At 37.0% G+C, this 25,008-nt stretch overlaps 1 protein-coding gene across 2 annotated transcripts in view; it reads right to left on the bottom strand.

Moving 5' to 3' along the window:
* Positions 1 to 25,008, bottom strand: part of ctdp1 (CTD (carboxy-terminal domain, RNA polymerase II, polypeptide A) phosphatase, subunit 1) — a 102,614-nt gene that overhangs the window by 36,719 nt on the left and 40,887 nt on the right. The window contains exon 12 of one of the 2 annotated variants that reach the window (XM_041809297.1): positions 10,846 to 11,057. The exons of the other annotated variant lie outside the window; for it this stretch is intronic. Within the exon in view, the coding sequence (XP_041665231.1) occupies positions 10,846 to 11,057 (212 nt within the window). The remainder of the gene's footprint in view (positions 1 to 10,845; positions 11,058 to 25,008) is intronic. 2 annotated transcript variants of the gene reach the window in all.

Raw genomic sequence — 25,008 nt, 5'->3', positions numbered from 1 at the left:
TCAGGCAACACTCTTTAAAAACAGGCATGATCCTGTACTGGAAATCATTACATGGGCTCAAGAACTCTTTCAGAAATCATCGTCTGTCAAGACAGTTTGCCATGCCATCCACAAATGCAAGATAAAGCTGAATCATGCAAAGAAGAAGCCATATGTAAACACGATCCAGAAACGCCACCATCTTCACAGAGCCAAACCTCATTTAAAATGGACTGAGGCAAAATGTAAAACTATTCTGTGGTCAGATGAATAGAATTTAAAAATCTTTTAGGAAACCTCAGACACTATGTCCTGGTGACTAAAGAGAAGAAGAACCATCCAGCTTGTCATCATTACATAGTTCAAAAGCCTTTATCTTTGATGGTATGGGGTTGTGATATGTTGCATTCCATTTGATCTCAGAGCTTGAAAATTCTCAGCTGACATCATCAAAAATGCGCCCTGAACTCGTACTTCTGGACTGTAAGTCAGAGCAACCCTGATTACCCCAAGTTACGAGCATGTGGCAAATGAAACACATTCGAATCGGGGTTGACGTTATTCCCAGTTCCAAAATCCAAACCAATTCCAAGGCTAATATAAGCAGTGTTAGTGCCTACAGTGTTGGCAGCTTACATATTTCAGCACAACAATGCTAAACCACATACCGCATCCATCACAACAGCATGGCTTCCCAGTAGAAGAGTCTGGGTGAACTGGCATGCCTGCTATCCAGACTTTCACCAATAGAAAACATTTTGGGCATAATTAAATAAAAAATCAGACAAAGAAGACCCAGGACTATTGAGCAGCTAGAATCCTACATCAGACAAGAATGGGACAACATTCCACTCCCAAAACTCTAGCAACCAGTCTCCTCACTTCCCTGATGTTTAGGTTGAGGAGTTCATTTTGAATTTAATGGTTGCCATGAGGGGTGTAACGGTATGGAAAAATAGCACATAAAATAACTGCATTTTTAAAAACTTTTTAAAAATTAAAATGCATTAAAACAGGCTGAAAAAAAATTACATTTACATTACTAATAATGCTACAACATCCTTCCTAAAGGTCTTCAATGAATAAAAAAAGTAATATATAAATACATTTTTTAATTAGTAGGTTTTTTTTGTTCCTAAACAGGACACTTTTATCAGTGAATATTCAGGCTGTTGCTGTTGTTTGCTGTGGTTGTGTAGTTGCCAGCATAGGGTGACAGTGAGTTGTTCTCTGGTTTTCCATCTGTGTTTGAGCTTTGTTCCACATGTATCTGTTTGGTATACATCTGTACCATACTGAGAGGCCCATACCGAACAGATATGGTACGAATACATATATCTTTACACCCCTAGTTGCCACTGTTAAATTCAACATGAACTCATATTTTTAATGAAATGGAAAAAATAACTCTGTGATTCATGTTCTATCGTAAATAAATGCAATTTCAGCAAGTAGCCATTGCCTCAGCTGAAAGTCTGGACTGAAAAAGCCTGCAGTCTTCTACAGCACCAAACTCCATTAAATTATTAACCTTGAAAAGCAGATGGATCCGCTTGTTTCTGGGCTTTATCATGGGCGAATCCATCTTGCAAAGCTCCCGTCTGAACCGTTTAGGCCCAGTTAGAAAGCGACAGGACCAAAGGCTCTGCCCTTTTCCAAACGTTGTGTATGAGTGGTTTTCCAGTCAGGTTATTAAATGACAGAGTGCTTTGCTAAAGGAACTGTTTTTCTACAGGGTCTAACTATTCCCAAAGACACAGCAACATGACAGCAACAACTACACAAGTTGTTCTTTGGAAAAGATTAGGCTGAAATCTCCTCCAAACAAACATCCCTCAATCAAATGAATCCCTCAACTATGACACTGACTGGCCTTACAAGAGTGCATCTGCAGACACATTCATGGACACATTTTACTGTTGAGTCTTGGTAGTAAAGTGTTGTTAAAGCAAGAAGTAAATCCTGAGGACGTGCATCACTTGGTTGGCACCTAAAGCTTGCCTCACTAATCCTCAACTGACTTCAGCTCTCTAATCAGACTCAAGCCTTTGTTAAAAACAGAGTAGAGAGGTTTGCCCCATAAAGTCATCACACTAAATAAGGATCTTTTAAAGTAAAAAGCACAAAACTCAGAGTCTGGAATGTGTCATGGTTTGGGGTCACAGATCTGATCATTTCTGGACTGACAGTGAGAGAAAAAAGATAATATACTGTCTCAAACAAAGCAGCCATACACAATGAAATAGCAACACTGCACGCATGTACAGTATCTGAAAAATACTGCACTGTCTCTACATGTGTAAAGCACAAAGTTTTGACCAATAAAGTAGAAAAAATGTTGTGTATGACATGACATTGCCTCTTTGACTTTTCTTTGCTAGTAAGCAACAATAACAACAACAAAGAGGTATTGCAGCTTCTCTATGGTGGGATGCACAGCCAATAGATCCCAAAACTAAGTTTTACAAGCATGAGAACAGGAAGCAGTACGCACTTTTGCCTGCATTTCAAAAGGCAGAAGTGCATTACAGCAATTAGATATAAGGTTTTGTGTGAGGAATACAATTGATGTGGATTTCAGACAGTTACTTTCCAGAGGAAACTCAAGAGATTAAAGCTAAACTTAGGAACTCCTACTTTGAACAACTGTTTTCAGATGGCATGGTTTTCAGAGATACCAAATATCAAGAGAGCTGAGCTTTACAAACAGATATCACTCTCCAGTGGATACTGTATGTATTTCTGGAAAATTATAGGTTACAATGTTTGCGTTAAAGAGAAATATGAAAGTAAAATATGGTGCTGATAAGGCCATTAGATTTCTGAAAACTGGTCCAGTGTGTTATACATGGGAGAGGTATTTATAAGCAACAACTTTTGATAGCTCTTAACAGGAGGGAGCTTATTTCTTATCAACTGTAACATTATGTCCATTTCTTGTGTACAACTGGCCAATAGATGCAATATAAAAGACTTTAAAATGATGTCCCAACATCTGCTAAATACTTTTGCAATTTTACAGAATATTTCCAACCAATACTTCATAAAAAAACAAAAAAGAGTAAATTACTAAGACATAACAACAGCCAACAGGGGATAAAAATGCCTTTAAAAAGAGAAATATATATCTATTTAATATTTGTATAAATCTGCCATGAGTTTATACATGGTGTACAGAAAAAATGTCATAAGTTTAATACTGTTAAGACCTTTTTCAAGACCCTCTTCATACATTTTAAGACCATCACATCTTCACTTTCTGGCCTATTACACTGTTATGTATATGTCATGCCGATAGTATGACAAAAATGTGACAAAGAAAAGAAAGTGCTGGTAGTATTTGCTATTGTAGGGAAATTTATAGGAAAATTTTGAGATTATACTGTGAGGAAAAAAACTGATACCATAAAGTAGCTGAAAGGAAGGTCTTAAATTAAGAGTAGTTATACCAAAATCTAGAAGTATCTATTTCCAAGTCATGCATTGAAATTCAAGCTACAAAGTAAAGAAAGCATAACTTTAGGCTTGGAAAAAAAAAACAAGGTATAATAACCCATTTTAGGATAATTACAATTCTCTTGAACTCCGATTTTAAGCACTTAAAGCCTAAAACCCCTTTAAATTACTTATAAAAATAAAACACACAACCACATTTAAAACCTTACAGTCTTGCATTTAGGACTTTACTTTTTAAAAAGCCTTAATTCAGGCTTAATTAATTTATCAATTTTTAATACTTTTTAAGACAGACACCCTGCTACAAGGTAAGAAAAAATTTTAAAAATGTAGACAAGTAGAGTCTGAAGGAAGGGGAATCTTAAAAAAAAAAAAAAAAAAACAGGTAAGGGGATAAAATTAGAGTCAGCGTCCATTAACATGCCTACATACGCCTCGTTAGATTAAGCATTCAGTGTTTTAGTCTCTACAAGGGAGCAATATCAATTATTCACACAGCTCACAACCTTAAGGATAACTTAATTTAAAATGCCCTCTGCTTCAAGACTTCAAAATTAAGTTACATTTCCAGTGATAATTGAGACACATGACAAGACCTTAGTTAAGACAGTTCTGCTTGATTCTTAAATGTTTTAACAACATTTTAGTGTAATCAATTAAAAAAACCAAACTTAAATACATTAAAATAAAACAAAACAACATCCCTTCATCCAAGCAATCACAAAAGCAATGTCCTGGATTGTTGTCTGAATTGTCAGGTTTCTATAAACTGGCTGGAGATAAGAATTATACAACCTTTTTCAACCATCCTGAAACTTCCTTGTTAAATCTGAACTGTCAGAGCCCTGAGTGCCACTGCTCATCATTAATCATTCACATCAATCCAGCTAATGACTACCAACACCCCACATGTGAACTGAAATTCTAGCTTGCTAGATACAGTATTCTCTTCCTTTCTGAAGCATGGAGATGTTTTTAATTTGAATAAATGAATCAAAGTGGAGGGCAGGAGCACAACTAGAAGACAAAATGCTAAGAATGTCAAGGTTAGACCGGTTCAAGGCTGATTTAGACTGTAAAAGGTCTGTAAACTCATCCCTTTGCTGAGAAGCTGATTAGAGGAGACAGTAATGGAAGGGGTTATGCTCAAAACACGTCGGCAATGTCTCCGCACAACATTACATCCCATTCCCATGTGGGCTCATTTTCTTTATCTGACAGTCATGCCAAGGATTTATCCACTCAAGGCACATTCAGACCTGACCCTGAAAAAGAAATCTGAGTATTCCTCAGTAATCATGCAATCTTAAATTCTTCAACAAATCAAGATAGGGGAAAGGAACGAAAACGACTTTATAATAACAACTACAAGACAACCAAGGGAATCAATAAAAGGAGGACTTGAAATTGCGGTAATTCACCTTAAATTCCTTCATGCACACAGTAAGTAGACTGATTTTTACAGGTTGTTTTCAGAACTGTTAAAATATAAACAAGTTGATACTTGTATACCAAGATAGGCTGTGAGTTCTGATTTATTTGGAGAAAACAGGAAAAATACAAATCTCAGTTTCAAACCTCTGAATGGGTGCCTGTCCCTTAAAATTTAAAAATCAAATTCAAGATCTTTTAAGCTTTTAAATCATCAGCACATACCCTGTCATTAACTCCGTCATAGCTGCACTGAATGCAAAATGAGCCTGAAAAGTGATTCAAAATAAAAGACTTTGAACAAAATATTCAACATGTAATTATTCAAATGCAGATTCCTGCAAGCCCATCATCCTTTAAAGGATTTGAAAAAGACAGCCTATAATTATCTGAGTGGAAAGAGTTGTTGGACTTTAAACAGCACTGTGAAAAGATTTTCAAGGTTGAGAAGAATTTCAGTAGCAATGAATCTGAATCATCTTGTTGCAAATTTCTTCAAAAGAGGCATTTATTAAAAAAAAACACAGCCTATGTTCATGGCCTTCCTATGTCTGATAACACAAAATCATATGGTCCATTTGGATTTTCTTCTCCTTGTGACACAAAAATGATAAACATTACAGCCCTCACATGATTTCTTCATCCATGACTCCTGAGCTAAACTTTGCAAAGGTCCAACACAGAGCTCTACATTGTGAATTTAGAATTACAAATCCTGGACATGTACTCTCATTGCAGCTAAAAGTTAATTTACTGTGTAAAGTTGCAAGACACTGCATGCTGCCCTGCTAACTTTCTACCAAAGAAGATTTTTAACTGCTTCAACTCTGCTCTACAAGACTCAACATATCCATGTTCTCAACTAGAACTGAATATGATAATACATAGAGGCCATACTTTGGTATGACATTAATTTTTTTGTGTGACTCAGGGAAAGAGAGTGAGTACTGATCCACAGGAGAAGAGCAGCAGGTTGAACTTGAACTTCAATGAGCTTTATTTCTCTGTACATGAGGTGCAACCCAACTGCTCAGCCAGTGGTGCCTCAGCCAGACATAATTACTTAAATGCAGTTAGTCAATAACCTGCATCTAAAAAACTCCCATGATAAATAAAGCAGATGCAGTAATGACTTTATTTTCAGTACTATTGTAAATGGATTATAGTGCAGTTTGTAAATGAATTACAGCAGATTGCATGAAAAGAGAAGAAAAAGAAGCAAGTTGCTTCTTTCGACAGAAACATAAAAGAAAGGCAGGAGCAGATACTCCGCAATTCTCTGAACAAAACAGTTTCTTAGCAACAGATGTAAGTCTTTTTTGTGCCAAATATCCGAAAGTGGTGAAGCCAGGAAAGGCAACTGACAGAATGTCAACTATTAAGCTGGCTCTTAAGGGAATGGAGGTCCCTCAGTCTAACTCAAGAAGAGGCTGTAAGACTTGTTTTATAAATCTTCAATTACCTCTAATTGAACAATTCAGTCAGAGTCCGACACTGTCAGACAAGAAATTACAGTAATACAGGATAGCAGACACAGGCAGCTGTAGACTACTTCACCTTTTATATAGCTGCCACACCCGGATTATAAAAAGTATGAATTTTCACATATGGCACAGTGTTTCCTATCAATTACTGAAACGATGGCGCTCCATTATAGTCTAATTTGCCCCACCAACTACAGATATTAAAGGTGCAGTGTGTAAAATTGGGACTATCAACATCTAAAAGTCAATTCTGGAGTGTGATGCTCATTTCTCTGGTGATAACTGTGGGAACCAGTTAAGTTTAAAAATCAATACATGCTTAACTGTTATTTGGTTCCTTCTATGGTGCCATAGAAACAGGCAAAATGCAAAAATCCAAGATGGCAGCATCCTTGGAGGGGACCCTTCCTATGTATGAATAAAAGGCTTATTCTGAGTTAATTTAAAACATAAATTTAAAAAATGTGTTACCAGATGTCAACACTAATTTAGATCAATCTACTTATAAATGTTATGTTTCATTTTAACCAAGCTTGTTTTGCTAAATGCTAATAGGCTAAATATTACACACTGCACCTTTAAATAGCTGACATCCCATTGGCCTGCTCGACAGTGAACCCGCGTAGTGTACATGCGTATGAGCTGTGCTTTGCACACAGCAAACAGCACCTCAAATATGTGGCACAATGAATGCTCTGCACTGTGACTGAGTTTCAGAGGAGACACAGCCTTGAAACTTCAGGTAAAACAGATTTTCACCTCCGCCAAGGAGGTTATGTGATTGGCAGGGTTTGTTAGTTTGTTTGTTAGCAACATAACTCAAAAAGTTATGGATGGATTTTCATGAAATTTTCAGGAAATGTCAGAAATAGCATAAGGAAGAACTAATTAGATTTTGGGAGGGATCCAGATCATCGTCTTTTTTAAAGGATTCTTTACTATTGGGAGATAGGGCTAATGGCGGAGGTCTGCGCTCTCCTGGTGCATTTGTAGTTCCTAATGTTCCTCTTGCTCTCCACCTCATATCCAAATAAGTCAGTTTGAGATTAGTTTACTGTAACAATGCTGTTCTTCAGCAGTGATTCCCTTCCACACACAGTGTTTCTTATTCACTTAAATGCCACCTTTTAGGCAGAAAACAACACATTTTTAAATTGTCTTTACTTCTCTGACATGAAGGCTGAATCCATAATAAAGGGAGCAAGTATTTTTGCCGTATTCCATATCTTCATGTTGTAAACTCTGGCCGGCATAACCATGAATATCTGAGGGTGTGTTATTTAAATGACGCTGTGATTGGTCAGATACGCAGGTTTCATAAATCAAACATGGACCTTGTCGTAAGATGATTTCTACACTCAAATCTGCACTGGTTTATATGAAAGTCTGATAAATGAGGGCCATAATTCCCACTTCAGCTAGTTACTGCTGGAGTGCTGGTTGTCCTTGGTAACGTTAGCAAGCAGCTAAGCAGTTGTTTGTTGAATGGCGCAAACATGAACATTTTAACATGCCTCACAGTTTATTTTAGTAAAATGTTGTGCACGTTATCCCCCACTTTATGGTGGTATCCGAAAGGGAAACAACACAACTTATTTTATGCATAGCATTTATGCTGTTTGATTTTAAAGACAAAGCCAGGGTCATGCATAAAATGACTAGTCAAGGCTGCCACTGGTTGAGGTGCATACATTTAAGAGTAAATCAGTGTCCAATTCCATCATCTAAGTGTGTTACTCAGACTTTATGAAGTTTGACTTAGTTAAATATCAGAAACATTTAGCTCCAAAATGGAGTGAAAAATGTAAATCTTTAATTCCAATTTTTTTGTTGCTCATAAAGGGAGGAAGAGGAAGCATTATGTCTTTTAAAATCCTACATATGCTCTCACCCTTGTGTGGCAGTCAGGCAAATCGTGCGCCTCTCTCCACTCCACCACTGCACTGACTTCACAACTCAGTGGACGGTGATTTCAGGCTTGACTCATTAACAGTAAGGAAAGGTGCTAAGTGACAGACAGACTCAAGTGTCACAAAGAGTGCAGGGAGGAAGAAAATCACTACTTTGCTGCCTGCTGAAGTCCAGGTAGTCATGGATACTGGGCCACAACCAGAAGTTCCAGATAAGTAAGAGTTTTCTACTCATACTGACTGGTGGGGAAAACACAGTAAAGAAAGGATCATCTTTTTAAAGCCTGGACAGTAACAGCTGTGAGGTTGAAAACTGGCATATAGTCACGCAACTAGAAACTTTACGAGCTAAATGAGCCTCATGAACACTACTTGCATATATTTGAACTTGCATGTATACTATTTTCAACTGTCACATAATGCAGTGCATTAAGTTTAATAGATGTTGATATTATCTAATTGTTTGACAGTGCAAATGACAAATCATAAGCCTAAAAGCTTAATTTTACACCCATGAGGAATAAATTATAGAGTGTCTATCACCCTGGGAATAATAACAGCGTGACTGTGGAGGAGTGCTTTTTGATGCATCTTCAAAATCTGATTCATTTATGAACAATAAAGAAACAAGAGTACTCTGATGCTAGCAAGGATGTCTTACAAATAAGTTGACAAAAGGCATTCATAGACCAAAACGACATAATGCACAAGGCCGGGTATTGACTGGGAGGAAAAGGAACATTTTAGCTACTTACGGCTTACATGTCTGAAGTGGTTTATTCACATACAAATAAAAAAATCACTGGTAATAAGAATAATGTTTTCCACTTTCAAAGTCTGCCAAAAACCATTCAGCTTAAGGCACACCTTTAAAAACTGACTGCGTTAATAATATTTTCAATGCAGCTAAACTGTGGATCAGCACATCATTTTGGAATCACTAGATTACTCGAACATCTGCATCTAGACAACATTATTTTCAAAGTATATGCATGTACACATGCATACAGAGTATCCCTGAGCTGCAGCTTCCAGATGATTTGCTCCCACAAATTCCCTTTTCTGAAATCATCTGATGAGCATTTTCCTCTTTTTGTACAGGACACCATACCTACTATACAACTGGTTTACTGAAGCTGTGATATCAGTATCTTTCTGAATGGTAAAGACCGAGATGTGTCAGTCTGTACCTTCTACATTAAAAAATAGATTTTTAAAACTGAGAATCCAATTTTTTTTCCACCCCTACGATAAAGACACTTTAAGTGTCATTGATAATGACAAAATGCTGTTGCAAATTTGACAACTGAGGACAAAAACCAAAGAAGGGTCAATTAAAATCATGCAACATGGACATCCCTAATGAGTACTGTTATTATAAAAACTGAGTGATCATAAAACATCACAAAATATTGCACTTTTGCACCAAAACAGTTAGAAAACTAATGATTAGATGTACAAGTTGCATTTAAGAGCAAAGTGAATGCAGCCACAGACAGCTGTGAGTGGGTCTGGTGTTTTTAGACTCATCCCTATGACTATTTGATGTACAGTTACAGGTTTGTTACTGAACTCTAAACTAAATTAAACCATTTTCTTAGTGTAAAATTGAAAACAGCACACGCTAATACAAGATAAAAGGAGAAGGCTGAATAACCCTCAGGGAGAGACTGAATCTACTAGCCTGACTGAACTCAATCCTGTCCTTCAGCAATATGAGGCTCTCATCGAAACTCTTCGACTGCCTGCTGTCTGTTTGAAATTGGTCTCCATGGAAACGGACCAGACTGTCTGGCTTCAGCATGTCCACGCTGATTAAGTGGTGCGTTATGACTACAGCCAGCATGAAGTATGGTCTGAAAATATACAGTACATTTGCAAGATCTCTGAATGGATAAATTCTTGCCAACTGCAATGTAGGTCAGAACTCTTCTCACCTGGAGGTGTTTATGCAAGATGTAGAAAATCAACACTGGAGGAGAAGAATGCTGTTTGTTGACAAAAGGTTGCCGGAGAGAGTATTCAAAGCTGTTTGCTTGAATAACAAAAAGGCTGGATCAAATAAGAGTTTGGGCTTAATTTCTTAGTGTCTGGTGGTGAATTTTAATTATGTTTGAGTTGTACTTTGAGAACTTGCATCATTGATTCACAAAGAAAACAAACATGCAATCAAACTGAATCAAAACTTGCAGTGTTATCTCTCGACTCAGTCCTTTTGAACACATTTATATTATTTTATTATTACTTTTTTGAAGCTAGTGTGTGTTTGTTCTCCCCTAAAATTAATAGCATTTCAGTTCATGAGATGAGACAGTAGCTGCAAACTGATATATAAACCTTACCCATACATCTGCCTCAAAGAGTTTCTCTATATCACTTTAAAACTTAAGTTGGTTAAACAAATTGTATGGTACATATTTGGGCTTTAGAGATAAAGAAGAAAATCAATTATCACATTTAACCTAAGACGGGCTAGCGTAGCAGTGAAAATGGGTCACTAAAGCAGCAAAAAAAAAGAAAAAAAAAGAAATGCAATATTACATTACACAAAAAGGTGGATTTTTCAATAAAGTCCTGTGCCTCACCTTGGAACACTGTCCTGCAGTCTGGCCGGAAACTGTGTCTGCATGCTTTCCTCCATGCCCAGCACCTTAGGATCGGGCCCTCTTCCTGCTATCTCTCCAACTCCTGGCTGCCGCTGCTGCTCCTCTTCTTCATCCACCTCCTCATTGCCTGGCTTCTCCTTCCCTTTGCCCTCACTTTCATTGTCGCTCTCCTCGCCTAAGATGTCGTCCACCTATTTATTAGAGAAAGGAGCTTTTGTGAATTATAAAAAAAAAAAAAAAAAAAAAAAAAAAGCTTTAGACAGGACTTGGTACTGTGCCACCACAACACATTACTCACGGAAAAAAACAGCCAATTCCTCTCTCTTCTTTAGTTTTGATTTTAATCTGTGTAGCACAATTTTCAGCATATATCCATAACATACCACCAAAAATAACCTAGCAATCTAAATGCGAGATACTCTCACATGCATAAGATTCATTACATTTCCTTCAGCAAATGAATGCTAGTTAGTTGCAGACCACCAAATTTAAGACATCCACTAAATCAGAGACAAAGAATGACAGTTTATTTTGGTATTTAATGACTGTGATAATATGAAACTGATGTCTCCTTTATGTTTCACACAAGAGAAACTATTCTCATAAATAATTACCTTAATGCATTGTAGAATTCCATGTATGCATCTAATTATTCCTGGAAAGTGTTTTTTCTCCTAGAAATAATTGGTTGCATATTGTACTGTAATCTTGGGGCCTGATTAGGAGAGCCATTTCAGTAACAAAAGACAAAAAGATGAAGAATTTCACTGCTATGCAGTACGATGTTTAAGACCTCAAACTAACCTGATGGAATACAAACTAATAATCCTTTTTAATCAAAAAACAACATAATATATGTTAGATAATGATTTGGTATGTTTAGACAACATTTAATTTTTTGTTTTCTTACTGGCTTTCATGCTTAGAAATAACATCAAAACTGTCACAGCTCTAGGAGGCTGAATGGCCCGGCTCTCGTTTCAGCGCTGTTTTCCCTTGTTTTGTTGATATCAAATTCACAACAGAAAAAAGGGATAATCTTTGCTACAAACTGCTTGGCCACATGCACACCTATTACTCAATGATATTTCAGTGATAACATTAAGTTTGTGTACCAAACTGGAACCAAGAATTGTATGATTTTGTTTTATTTTAAAGAAAACTTTTAGTTAACATGCATTTATCTATTCACTGTATCTCAAATAATGTAAGAAGGCACTCTGTGGTAAAATGCCTCATTTCATATGCCCATTGCACCGATCAACTATATCAAATTATCTTATCTACTTCATGTAAATCTGCCTACATCCTTGCATGTTTTATACTCTGATCATTTCCAGTCAGTATCCTTGCACCCTTTGCACATCTCACAACCATACTATCAATGTACACAGACATGGATATACTAAATAAGAGCTGGTACATATTTAAATCTTCAGTTTTCGAAATATTTTTTCAGTTTATTTTTTGTATGTAGTGTTTAATTCCTATACACTGAGAGCAAAGCTAACCAGAGTCAAGTCCCTTGTTTGCCACTAAAGCTGATTCTGATACTGAAATAACCTCAGATTAAATTGTGACTGCAAAACTGAGAAAAAAAATAAAACAAAAACAAAAAAAGTTGCAAATTAATTATTTTCCCAAATTGTTTAAAGTCATAGGTCAAAAGACTGCTTAATTTGGCTGAATAAAACAAAAATGTACCAAATGAAGAGTCGTTTGAGAGCTGAAGCCCACTGAGCTGGGACAAAAAATCCAGATTTCAAGAGCTGAAATCAATCACTAAAAGCTTAGCTCAACTAGAAACAGCCAAACTGGTCATGGTCTAGTGTAAAACTTCCTTTGGCTTCCTTTTTCCTCAGTATGCTTCAAGGCCAGACAAAGGGCCCCGGTAAAAGTTTTCTTAGCACAGCATGGTAACCTCTCTGAGTAGTCAGGCTACTGGTCTGATCACTCTGAGATGATACACTACAGCTGAGATTTCAGGGCAAAGAATTTATTTTTGGCTAAAAGCTTCAGTTGCTACACTGCTGTACTTGCAACAAAAGGAGTTATGATATTTCTGTTTGGAAGAACATGGAAGATGTAGAGATTGGAAGAGCAAAAAAAAAAAAAAAAAAAAAAGAGAGGTGAAATAAAGAGTTTTAAATAGTTTTTTGTGTATGGTTAAGAGAAATGACTGGTGGTTGGTCTTAACCCTGTTGCAACCCAAAAATGTGAAAAATGGTTGGATTATTCTTAAATTCAGTTTTAAACTCATCATGTCTTGATATCAGGCTCAAACAAGCCAGAGTTTTTCCACCTTCAGAAGCTTAACGTGTGGCAAAAGAAGGCAACAGTTATTTATTTAAAAATGCAACACAGCAATTAGGAATAGCTTTAACATTTGGAGCAGTGAACAGCTGTTACCCAGAGAAAGGCTGAGGCCAACATTTAGAAAAAGAGCAGCCATTACACAGGGATTTGATTAAGTTCAAACAGTTAAACCTTAGATGTTACTTTATATCTGTTACTACTGATTTAGTACTGGACAGTATTAGTTATCTATCTAATGCATTAGTGGATATTGATGGGCCATCCCTTACACACATGGAGCTCAGCAGAGGCTTAATTTTGGAGAACTGATGATGGCTGCAGCTGCTGTGTTGCTTTGTATGAAAGCTCTGCAGGATAAATCTTATCACAACTGATATAAATCAGCCCAGGATAGTCAATACTTGTGTAGAAATGCCTAAATTGGTCGCAAAAGCAGTTGCTGAGATTGAATGTGGGTTTGTGTTAAAAGAGCTACAATATACATTTATCTTGACTGTTGCCTAATCTGTAATCACTTTACCCGACAAAATGATATTTTCCTCACAGTGGTAGACGTCAGTCAACTCCAGAAAAGTATTAAATCACTATTATGTATAGATGGTGAAAAACAGGAAATCTTCATACCTGACAGGATAACTAACCTGAAGGTTGCAGGTAAAGTTTTCCCAAATTTCTAGGATGAATAACAATGAAGTAGTTAAAGAACTGGAAATACCTACAGTGTACATTTGTGTCTAGAGACAATTCTCCAAAACAGTGACACTACCATAAGATCCAGTGTATAAGATACACCGATTTAATAACCTAGTGTTCATAAAAAAGTTGGCTGCATTCATCATACTCTCATGATCAATATACACGTGGATAAAAGAGTTGGTAACCTTCTGTTAAAGAAAGAAAAACACACAGTGGTCACTGATATAACTTGAAACTTATGATAAAATTAAATTTACAGAAAAAAACTAATGAAAATTAGACATTGTTTTTGAATTGTGGTTCAACAGAATCATCTAAAAAAGCAAACTAATGAAACTGACCTGGACCAAAATGACCATACCTTTAATTTGCTGCTCTGTTGCACAACCTTTCGAGGCAATCACTGCAAGTAAGCCATATCCGTAACTCTCAGTGGGACTTTTGCACCTGTCCACAGGTATTTTGGCCCACTCCTTATGAGCAAACTGCTCCAGCTGTCTCAACTTTGAAGGCTGCCTTCTCCAGACCGCATCTTTCAGCTCCTTCTTCTAAATTCTATTAAAGGATTTAGATCAGGCCTCACAAAAGGCCACTTCAGAATAGTCCAGTGTTTTGTTCGTAGCCGTTTTTGGGTGTTTTTAGCTGTGTTTTGGGTCATTATCCTGTTAGAGGACCCAAGCTTTCTGACACTGGGTAGAACATTTCACTCCAGAATGCCTTGATAATCTTGAGATTTCAATGTACGCTGCACAGATTCAGGACACCCTGTGTCAGATGCAGCAAAGTAACCCTAGAACACAACCAAACCTCCTCCATGTTTCACAGTAGCTACAGCATTATTTTCTTTGCATGCTTAAATTTTGCATCTGTGAACATAGAGCTGATGTGACTTGCTGAAAATCTCCAGATTTGTCTCATCTGTCCAAAGGACATTCTCCCAGAAGCTTTGATGTTTGTCAGTATGCATTTCGGCAAATTCCAGACTGGCTTTTTTATAATTTGCTTTCAACAGTGGAGTCTTCTTCTGTTGTCTTCCATTGACCTCTTGTGGCCATGTCCAGGGAGGTTGGCTGCAGTCCTTATACTTCTGAATAATATGTGTAATTATTAGTCTTTTCTAGGGTTCCATCTTTTTGTCCAGGCCAGTTTCATTATTTTATTTTTTTATTTTTTTCAAATTCTGCTGTACCACAGTTCAAATGCAATGATTGACTATCATTACCTCCGCCAAGGAGGTTATGTGATTGGGTGGGTTTGTTCGTTAGTTTGTTAGCAACATAACTCAAAAAGTCATGGACGGATTTTCATGAAATTTTCAGGAAATGTCAGAAATGGCATAAGGAAGAACTGATTAGATTCTGGGACTGATCCGGATCAGCGTCTGGATCCAGGAATTTTTTTAAAGGATTCTGTATTATTGGGAGATAGGGCTAATGGCGGAGGTCTGTGCTGTTACTACTTTACACCAGGAGATGGCGGACATGAGTAACTTCAATCCCAGCAGCAGTTTTTGGTGTGTTTCTATCATAGACTGTAGAAAGAATTGGACAAACCCGTGTGACATCAGTCATCTGCTTACAATAGGCAGACTCAAATGGCTCTTGAAGCCAATCCGTGGAGGCTTCCATATCGAAATCGCAGTCTCAACTGAACTTTGGATCAACCTAACGGCCCGCCCAGTAAGCGCCACTTCCTGTCAGCCTGCTTGCTAGCATTCTGGTTGACAGAAATGGAGCCTCTGCCTGCTGAGCTATCTGTCAATCAAATGAGACGCGCCAATCAGCTTTCATCCTAAATATAATCCAAATGATCGTGGGTGTCATTTTCTATGTTTCTGCAATGGTTAATACACCAATATGTAGAAGTTCTTTAACTCAAATGATATTTTTAATGCTAAAATTTAATTATTATTATTATTATCCATGAATTTTCAAATTTATTGATTTACAAAAAAAATGAAAAAAATAGTAAAGCACATTATCATTTCTTGATTAATATGTCAAGTTATACTTATTTATTTGCATTCCTGAAGAGAAAAATTAGTTTTAGTGGTTGAATGTTATGCTTGATTAATTTCTGACTTCTCAGAGAAGCCCAGTGAGCCAGCTCAAATTTGGGTGAATTCAGTTTGAAATCCCTCATTCCTGTTCAAAATGGTAAAACGCGGAAAGCTCACTGAAAATGAAAGAGTCCGCATCAAAGCACTTCATGATGCTGGATGGTCTCTGAGACAGGTGGTCTAATAAATTTTCTAATAAATTTTTTAATCAAGAAATGATAATGTGCTTTACTATTATATATATATATATATATATATATATATATATATAGGGATGCACCGATACCGATCCTGGTATCGGGTATCGGCCTGATCCAGCCCCTCAAACCTGGATCGGGTATCGGTAGGAAAGGGCCGATCCGTGGTGCCGATCCAGGCAACCAGCTCTAAGCCTTTTTTACAAGGTTGTTTGCCCTATTTTCTCACAGAATTGTTACTTTGTTTACAGTATGCAGTTAAAAACACTTGTGTAATACAGTTTTATCAATTTATACCGGAATGTTACCTCTGATGCACTTTCTTTGTTATTTGCTGCATTACCAGTCTACAGGGTATAAAAGTTCACAATTGAATAGTAATTTCTCTAAGTCCTGAAGCATTGCTTCTACCAAACTGCTGGTAAACATTCAAACACTTTATAGTTTAAATAAATATCAACTTCAGTAATCTATATGTACTCATTTTTTGCCTTTTACCCAAAACAATTACCAGTCTTATCATACAGTAGGGCATGCAGGTTATTCTTTTAACACTGGTATCGGATCAGTATCGGTCGATACCCAAAGCCCAGGTATCAGAATCGGTATCGGGACCAGAAAAGGTGGATCGGTGCATCCCTATATATATATAAATATATATACATTTGTTTTTTGTTTTTAATATTTCAAAAAATCTCGAGGGCTGCTCTGAGTGAGGACAGGGGCTGCATATGGCCCTTGTGCTGCCAGTTGCCCATCCCTTCATTAATGTATCTGTGATTAAGCTCATGTGTGCATGTCACTGGCTGCCCCTGTATCCCCTACTGTGTAAAATAATTAACAAAGAGTGAGGAGCACGTGTTTAAGGGCTTAATCTTAGAGAACTTTACTAAATTAGTGTGTATGGGTAATGCTACTCCTGGATGTGGTATAACATTACAACATCTTGTTGATAACTGTTCTGTTACCTGTGTGCACTCACAAGGAGAAAGTAGGAAAGCAGTTTTTTTTTTTTTTTTTTTTTAAATTTACTTTTGGGCATTTTTGTGCCTTTATTAGATAGAGGAGGACAGTGGATAGAGTCGGAAACAGGGTCAAGAGTGGGGAGAGACATGCGGTAAAGGGCCTCAGGCTGGATTGGAACCTGGCCCGCCCGCGTACATGGGGAGCGCCTTTAACCACTAGGCCACCTGCTCCCCGGAAAGCAGTTTTTAGTGAAATCCCAGATTTTATAGTTCTTATTTTATCAGGACAGCCTCACCAAAGCCATTTTTACAAGATCAAAAAATCTTCAGGAAATCATCAAAACTAATAAAGTTACCTTACAAATAAACAAAAATATTTTCATCAAGAAACTACTGACTGTCAAAATGGCAGCACAGCTGTACTCTGTTAATTTCTACAGAACTGTAATAATTGAACATACATTATTGTTACCATCTTATCTAATTAAACACATTTGCAAAGTTTCAAATTCAAGGGAGGCCACCAAGTTTAAATGAAAATCAAAGAATGAAGAACAGAGTTTTTAAAGAAAATAGGTTCACTTCAGGACTGACTTTAAATGAAAAACACCAGCATCTCAGTACATTTACATTTCCTCAGAGAAACAATATACCTGCTAAGACAAATCAGGAGCAGAAAATGTGAAGCAGGAACCAGCAGTGAGAGCTTGACACATTTCTATGCAGATAGTCAATCAGAACTCGTTGTCCTGACCAATTTCTGCTACTGCTGTGTTATTTTTATGGGAGCTTATGTCTTTGGCTGACTGAAGGCTGCATGGAGAGAAATTTACATAGCAAATTCCCACTGAAGGGGGTTTATTACAAGCTTCATTCTCTGCCAAAATTCTTGACTTCACCAGCAGAAGGAAGTCAGAGGTGGCAACGGGACAGACAGCTGATTGTTGAATGGAGTTAGACCGCTGACGGGTTATTTTTTTTAGGTACAAAAGAGGATAGAATATATATGGAGGAAAGCCCCTACAGCCTAAAGGAGGACAAAATGAATGCAAATGTGCAAGAGGAGAGGTAAACCAAGGACAAGATGTGTTAGTACAAGTTAAGAAGTAATACCAGGTGAAACTGATGAGGGAAGACCTTACACACCACTCTACTAATTATGCTTTTATACGCTCATTAGCTCAGGGTCACATTGAAGGCAAAATGCTGCACAGTTGCAGAGTTCCTCTAGGAATAATACAAATCTTAACTCTATCCATACCTTCTCCTACATGAGCCGAAATGTGAATACAACTATATTTTCAAAGCAAGAATACTGAAGCAGCTCTGCAAACAGGATGATATGGCCTCTTTTCACCATCATATCAGAAAAACTTGCAAGACTGCAGCTGAGGTTAGTCGAGGGTAGTTACATAAGGCTGAACTGAAAACATTACTTTGGAATGGCACAGCTTCAAACATTAAAATACTTCAGAGTTCATTCAGAGACCTTGGATTTCACAGAGTTTTTATATCAATGATGCACTTTTTAATCTGTATGCTTCAGAAACATTTCAACACCAAATAACCTCTTTTTTTTGTAGCATAGATTAAAACTGGACATCTTTCCACAGTGAGGTGATTGAGGTATTTCTGTTTGGCTGCCAAGGACTGTGCAAATTGAAAGTGGAGCAGAGGGAGTATTCATAGTGCTCAAGGTTTGGGGACAGACGGTGAAGTCTGGTTTGCATGATTGAGCGGCTTGTCTGGGAACAACACTTTGCTCATTGTGTTGGTATGATGCAACTTTCTGCTGTTATGTAAAGTGTGGCTGTCAAATGCATGGACATTTTCCAGACCACAGGCAGCATCCCACACAAAGCAACATATGAGGTCACAGTAACTGCAGCTCTGAGGGTTATTTCATATTAATGACAATCTAATTATTAAAGTTGTATTTAACGTGTGGCAAAAATGCAAAAAAAACCCAACAAACAATAGAACAAACACACAAACATGCAGCAGCGTCTCATGAATATTTTTGGTCAGATTTTAAATTTAGTTGGATTTAAAATGACAAAACAAGCAAAGTATGTCACCATAGCATTTCCAAAATTGGCACTGAATTACATTCTGATATTTTATTGAAAAAAAGTATGAATGTGAGAATCAAGTCATTAGTTAATAAAACAAGTTACTGTTGGCGTAAGTCCTGATACAGTAGATGCAAAAATAGCACAAAGACAAATCAGGTCTAAGTTTCCAGATTCTGTGTTGTATTAAGCAAATGATGCAATTACTTTGTATAGCTAAAAAGGGGTGAAACTAGCTTGTATGTTAAGAATTGATGAATAGGCTGGTTAATGTTATGATTAATCAATCGCTCAGGTACTTCTTTCCCCCCTTTGCTAACAAACTGACCACAAACGGCCCATAGCTGTTGAGGTAAGATGATATTAGGGCTGTACCATTTTGGCCTAAATGATAATCACTATTATAAATCTTTTTTTCTTTTTCTTTTTTTTATTAAGGGGGCTGTTTCTTCTTTGGTTAGTCTTTAGTTTGAAAGACCTGCTACTAAACTGCTTCAAGGGCTAGACTGAGACAAAGATTCTCCCGTGGGTCTTTGGCCCACACCAGTCCTGAACAATTGGTTAAATATGAGACAGCAGTGGCCCCTAAATACATCCACCACTTCAATGCTGAGCTATGCATTATACTTATTCAAAAGTAGGCTCAGTAAGAAGTGAATTTCAAAGAATGAGACCCAGTGTTTATTATTAATCCTCATCTAAAAATGCAATTATTTTAAATGTTATTAAATATTACAGCTAAATATGTGTGCTTTTCAAATGATTCAGTTAATGTTAATGATAAAGCCCCAAAAATTTAAGGAGAACTATTTGTCTGGCATATCTTATTTATGACTTTTGTACCATCCTATGCTAGGGGTACTTTACTTACTGTTTAGGAAAACACTTTCCTTTATGTTATGGCAGTAGCTTAACTACAGCAAAAGAAACAAAACTAATGTCTGATGTCAAGTGGATCATTTGGTATAATGGAATCATGAGTGAACCTGCTCAGATGTGAGTTGTGGTGTTTGAAAATCTGTGTAGCTGATGAGTTACGCCACCAATGCAGTGTCCATGTAAAGAGAAAAAGAAAGGCAGGAAAAGCCTGTGCTTGAGGTACAAACTGGTGTGTGTTGTAACCTGACACACCAAATAGATTGTTATATCCATTGCATGGATATATTGCATAATAATCTGGGAAAGCTCCCATAGAGAGCGTTTGGGAAGGACAGAACATTTAAAAAAAACTAATGTGGCACAAATCCGATAACAGCAGCCACCATGCAAAGCTTTCAGTGCTGGTCTTTGCTCTTTATTTGATAAAGATAAATGGTCCAGTTCTGATAAAGCTGGTGCTACACGATAGCTACATCCAAGCTAGCTGTTACACTGCCGGAAACCATTCCCAACATCTTTGAGTCCAACTAAACCGTGCCCTTAGCTACCACCTCATTCTTCTCAAATAACACTGATTGGTCTGAACCATGTTTGGTGCAGCAAAAATGGTGTGGATTGGATCTTTTCGAAATGGATTTGCCTGATGACAAAGATGGAGGCTGGCAAATCTATCTGATTTGCAATGTTAGTGTGTTTGTGCGCTTGCAGGAGGAGAGTCAACTTGAGCAGGTTTAAGTTACATGCAAATAAGCATTAAAAGAATATGGAAAAAATGAGAAAAAACTAAAACTCAAAAATATTTTTAGCCAAATGAAACTAAATAAAAGCCAAGCTTTGCAAAGAAAAAAAAACTAAAACTGTATAATACATGAACAAAACTAACTAAAATAAAATAAAAAATAGAGACAAAATATCCTTGGTTTTAGCCTTTGACACAACCGTACTGACTGGCACCTACACCCAAGCCCGGGGAATGTAAAATTACCTGAAATGATCTGTTAAGACTTCACCCAGTGGTAGTTTTATGTCTGGAGATGTAGTCAAACATCAGATAAAATGATAAGTGAAGAGTAGCTCTTTGAATGTTTTTAAAAATGTATGATGTTCACTCAGCCCTGATATCTATCAAAAAAAAAAATAAATAAATAAAAAAAACACTAAAACTAATAAAAAAACAAAACTAAGACAAATAAAACCAATACAAAAAACCCCATAAAATCAAATGCTTCACAGTGTTTGTAAAAGATTTTTTAACCTCACTAATAAATAAACAATTAAAGATTGTACTGATGTCAACACTGATATCCTCAGAAAGAAGAGCTTTAACTCAGACTTATGGGGGATACCTGTAAGAATCCTTTTACTACTATCTCTGACATACACTCCATCACTGTAGAAGGACAGATTAAACCAATCAAACAGCTCTTATAAATCTTCATACTGGGAAGCCTCTAAAGGTTATTGATATTATAACCATTTGAGACATTTGTCTCTCAGTGCTTGACCAGGCTATCGTTAGCTTGTTAATTAAAGCTTATTGTTGTGTCAGCTCTTATTCACTGATGCACACACACACACCCACATGTGTGCACGAGGGATTGCTCCTAAGGTTCCTCTAGACATCTCTCCTCTCTCCTGCTGGAATTGGGATGGACATATGACACTCAAAGGGGAAAAAAAATCAAAGATTTTTAGTGCCTGACAGCCCTAGGCCATCGTTTTCATCCTGTCACTTCTCGTAACCAAAAACAAAACTTCAGTTCTGGTTGAGTTTTATCTGCAAAGTTTTATTTCATTTTGTAAAAACCGAGGCAAGCCATGGTGGGTGATGGAAAAAAGGAGGGGGTCTAGATTTGATATCAGAATATGACTCAAATATCCAAATAAGAAAAAGAAATAAAACTGCATAGTTGAAAGCTTAAAATACACATTTATCATTGGTCATTTCTTTGTCTTATTAAAAAATGTAATTTATACCACTGGGAGAATACAGTTCAAGTCTGAGTGCACCTACATATCGGGGCTGAGAATGTTGCGGTCTGAGCTGCAATAATTGACTTTAATTTCAAATAGTAAAACATATTCAGTAGTATGACCGGAGCCTGCACAACAACCATAGTAAATCATTTTTTTCTCATCTATTATTTTATTTCTTTTTTAAATCCTTAAAAACACATCCAGAAACTATAATGGGTTATTCCTGCCTAGTTTCCTGATTGGTTGTTTACTCAAAAGTCAAGATATTTGTTACACTCCCTGCTTTTACAGTCAGACTCATGTTGGTTTGTGAATAGAATCTGTTTATGTGTGGAGAGCTGTTTAAGCCATATCATTGCTACAGGAACAAAACTTGCTAAATCTATCAATATGTGTCATCATGCATGGGGTTTCAAACATAAACCACATCTTTTAAGACTTCAAATATGTTGCTAAAAGAAAAACGAAATCTTGGAGCACTCTAGCTTGTCTTTAAATCTAGTAATACACAGCATATTTAAACTTACAGTTCCCGGACTTCCTTGGGGACAAGTTTTAACCCTCAGAGCATTATTTATCTGAATATCAGCTGCAGAACAGCACTATTCTATCAAGTGGTGGGTAGACCACAGACAGAGATAAAAGTTGTCTGTGATACTCTATCGGTCTTAATAATATATTCACTAATCAGCCTCTACATTCTGCAGACTCTCACAAAACCTTGTCCTCCTCAGTACTCCCAAAGATTATATCTCACCAAGGATGTGCAAGATCGATATCTGCAGGGTGGAATGAGAGCCGGGCTCAGTGTGACTGATGACTGTGTTAGCTCTCCTATGATCCCAGACTTAATGAGCCATGTCTCAGAGGGCTCCTATAGTGCCACACATGTCTAAATCTTCACCTTACTCTCTATAATATATCACTTCTCATGTACTTATGTTGCCTTAACTCCTTCAGGTTAAATTCAATTTGTGAGCCATAAGACGTAGAAGTTGTCGATCACTTATCTAGATTCTGGAATAAGAGCAGTTTAATGGTAGCTCTAGTTATGCTCATAATTACTATAGTTATTGATTTCTTGCACTATTAATGGATGTGAAGTAGATCATTTCTGCTGAGCTAGATATTGCCTTTAATGCTTACGAGTCTCTAAGCTTACGTAATAATGCTGAATATTTCATTTCCCGATGCAAGAAGAAACAAAAGAGTTTTCCTTTTCCTTTTTGGGGCCGGCACTTAAAAATATTTTTCCCCATTTTACTAGCGCACATGGGGCACAACCCAACTGATGGGCCACTGGCGCTCATAAAACTTTTAGACATTTTTTTGGTGCTTGGCCAAAACAACTTTAAGTGAACATTGCTGGTGGAGAATGATTGCAACATTGATCATGTTGGGCTATAAATCCACTTATTTTCTGTCCTCAGATCAGATGTTAGTAAGTGTGGTCGCTCAAAGACGTGTACTTTGACTCATGATGTTTGACATAACCACAATAAATGATCCAGGGCTGAAACGATTCCTCGAATTACCCGAGTGATTCGATTCACCAAATTCCTCGAGGCAAATTATCTGCCTCGAAGCTTTGCTTAAATCAGTCATGTATCCATATACGTCCATGCCGTAAGCTTTGACATCACGCCATGTGTTGCACGGTGTGCTGTGTTTCACATGGATGGCTATTTATGTGACACAATGCACTTGTTTTCGCTGTTACTATAACATGTATGATACAAGGCGTTAAAATCATATGTTTTTAAGCATCCACCACCTGTCGCTCCTTGGCAGATATGGCACTATACCTGCACCGGTGAACCTATGCAGATCTCTGAGTTTACGTGCTGCTTGCATGACTCGTTGGTGTGAGACAGTGCTTAGTTTGTGTCAGCAGACTTCAGGAGATTTCAAAAACTTCTCCGATTGACCCGACGGTTTCACAGAAGACAGTCAGGCTTCACGATTCAAGTCCAGTCTTGGTACTTTCTCTTTCTCTCTCTCTCCCTCTCTCTCTCTCTCTCTCTCTCTTCCGCATTTGCACGTTATACATTTAATTATAAATGATCTAAAATTCAGCACACTGACGTCTTGATTACAGCGTATTTTTCAAAATGTTTTAGCATCCTGAAGGATTTGATAAGACTTGTATTGATAATGAATTGACACCAATTGAATAGAAACACACTATTGCCCCAGACAGCGACTGAGACAGAGACTAAGTAGGTTAAAGTTCATCATCATATAGTCAGGATTCAACAGGTCATAGAAGCAGCGTTATCTTAAAATGTGTCCTCCATGTCAGTGGATGGTCTTAAAAGGTTATATTTTTATGGTTGATGAACTCACAAACAAAAATGTGCAAAAATTAAAAGTGAACACCCTTTGAAAAAATAGACCATATTCCTGTAATCTAATGGTTCACCTTTCAGACATCATCAGACCACTGTGTGAATGATGAAGCTTTATCCTGGCTAGAATGTGAAATATTAAATTCATGCATAAAGTAGAGGATATTAAAATGATTAAGTGTCCCTTTACTTTAATGGCAAATTGGAAAAAAAATATAAATTACATTGAAAGAAATAAAGTGCTGGCACCAAACATTTCCTGAAAGAGCATCCCTAACATCCCAAATATGGCATAATTTAATGTAATTATTTAACTTCCTTCCCTTGTAACTTTAAGAAATGTAAACCGTCATCAGAACTTCACTGCATTTTGTAAAATATATAAAAATGCAATATTTCTTATTAGAGAACTCGTTTAATTGCCAGAAGAATCGATGAATCGACTCGACTAAAAAAAAAAATCCATTACTGCAGCCCTAAAATGATCACAGACATACTCAAACAGATGAGGCATTTTAGTATTATTCTGTCCGTGGGATGAATGAACATTTAAGTCTGTCCATTCTCAAATAAAAGTCTTTTTGTTGTTGTCTTTTCTTATTTAAAAACACAGGGTCTCTACCTTCCTGTGCA

Source organism: Cheilinus undulatus, linkage group 16 (assembly GCF_018320785.1).
Source record: "Cheilinus undulatus linkage group 16, ASM1832078v1, whole genome shotgun sequence".
NCBI lineage: Eukaryota > Metazoa > Chordata > Actinopteri > Labriformes > Labridae > Cheilinus > Cheilinus undulatus.
This window is presented reverse-complemented; position numbering and strand designations above follow the sequence as displayed.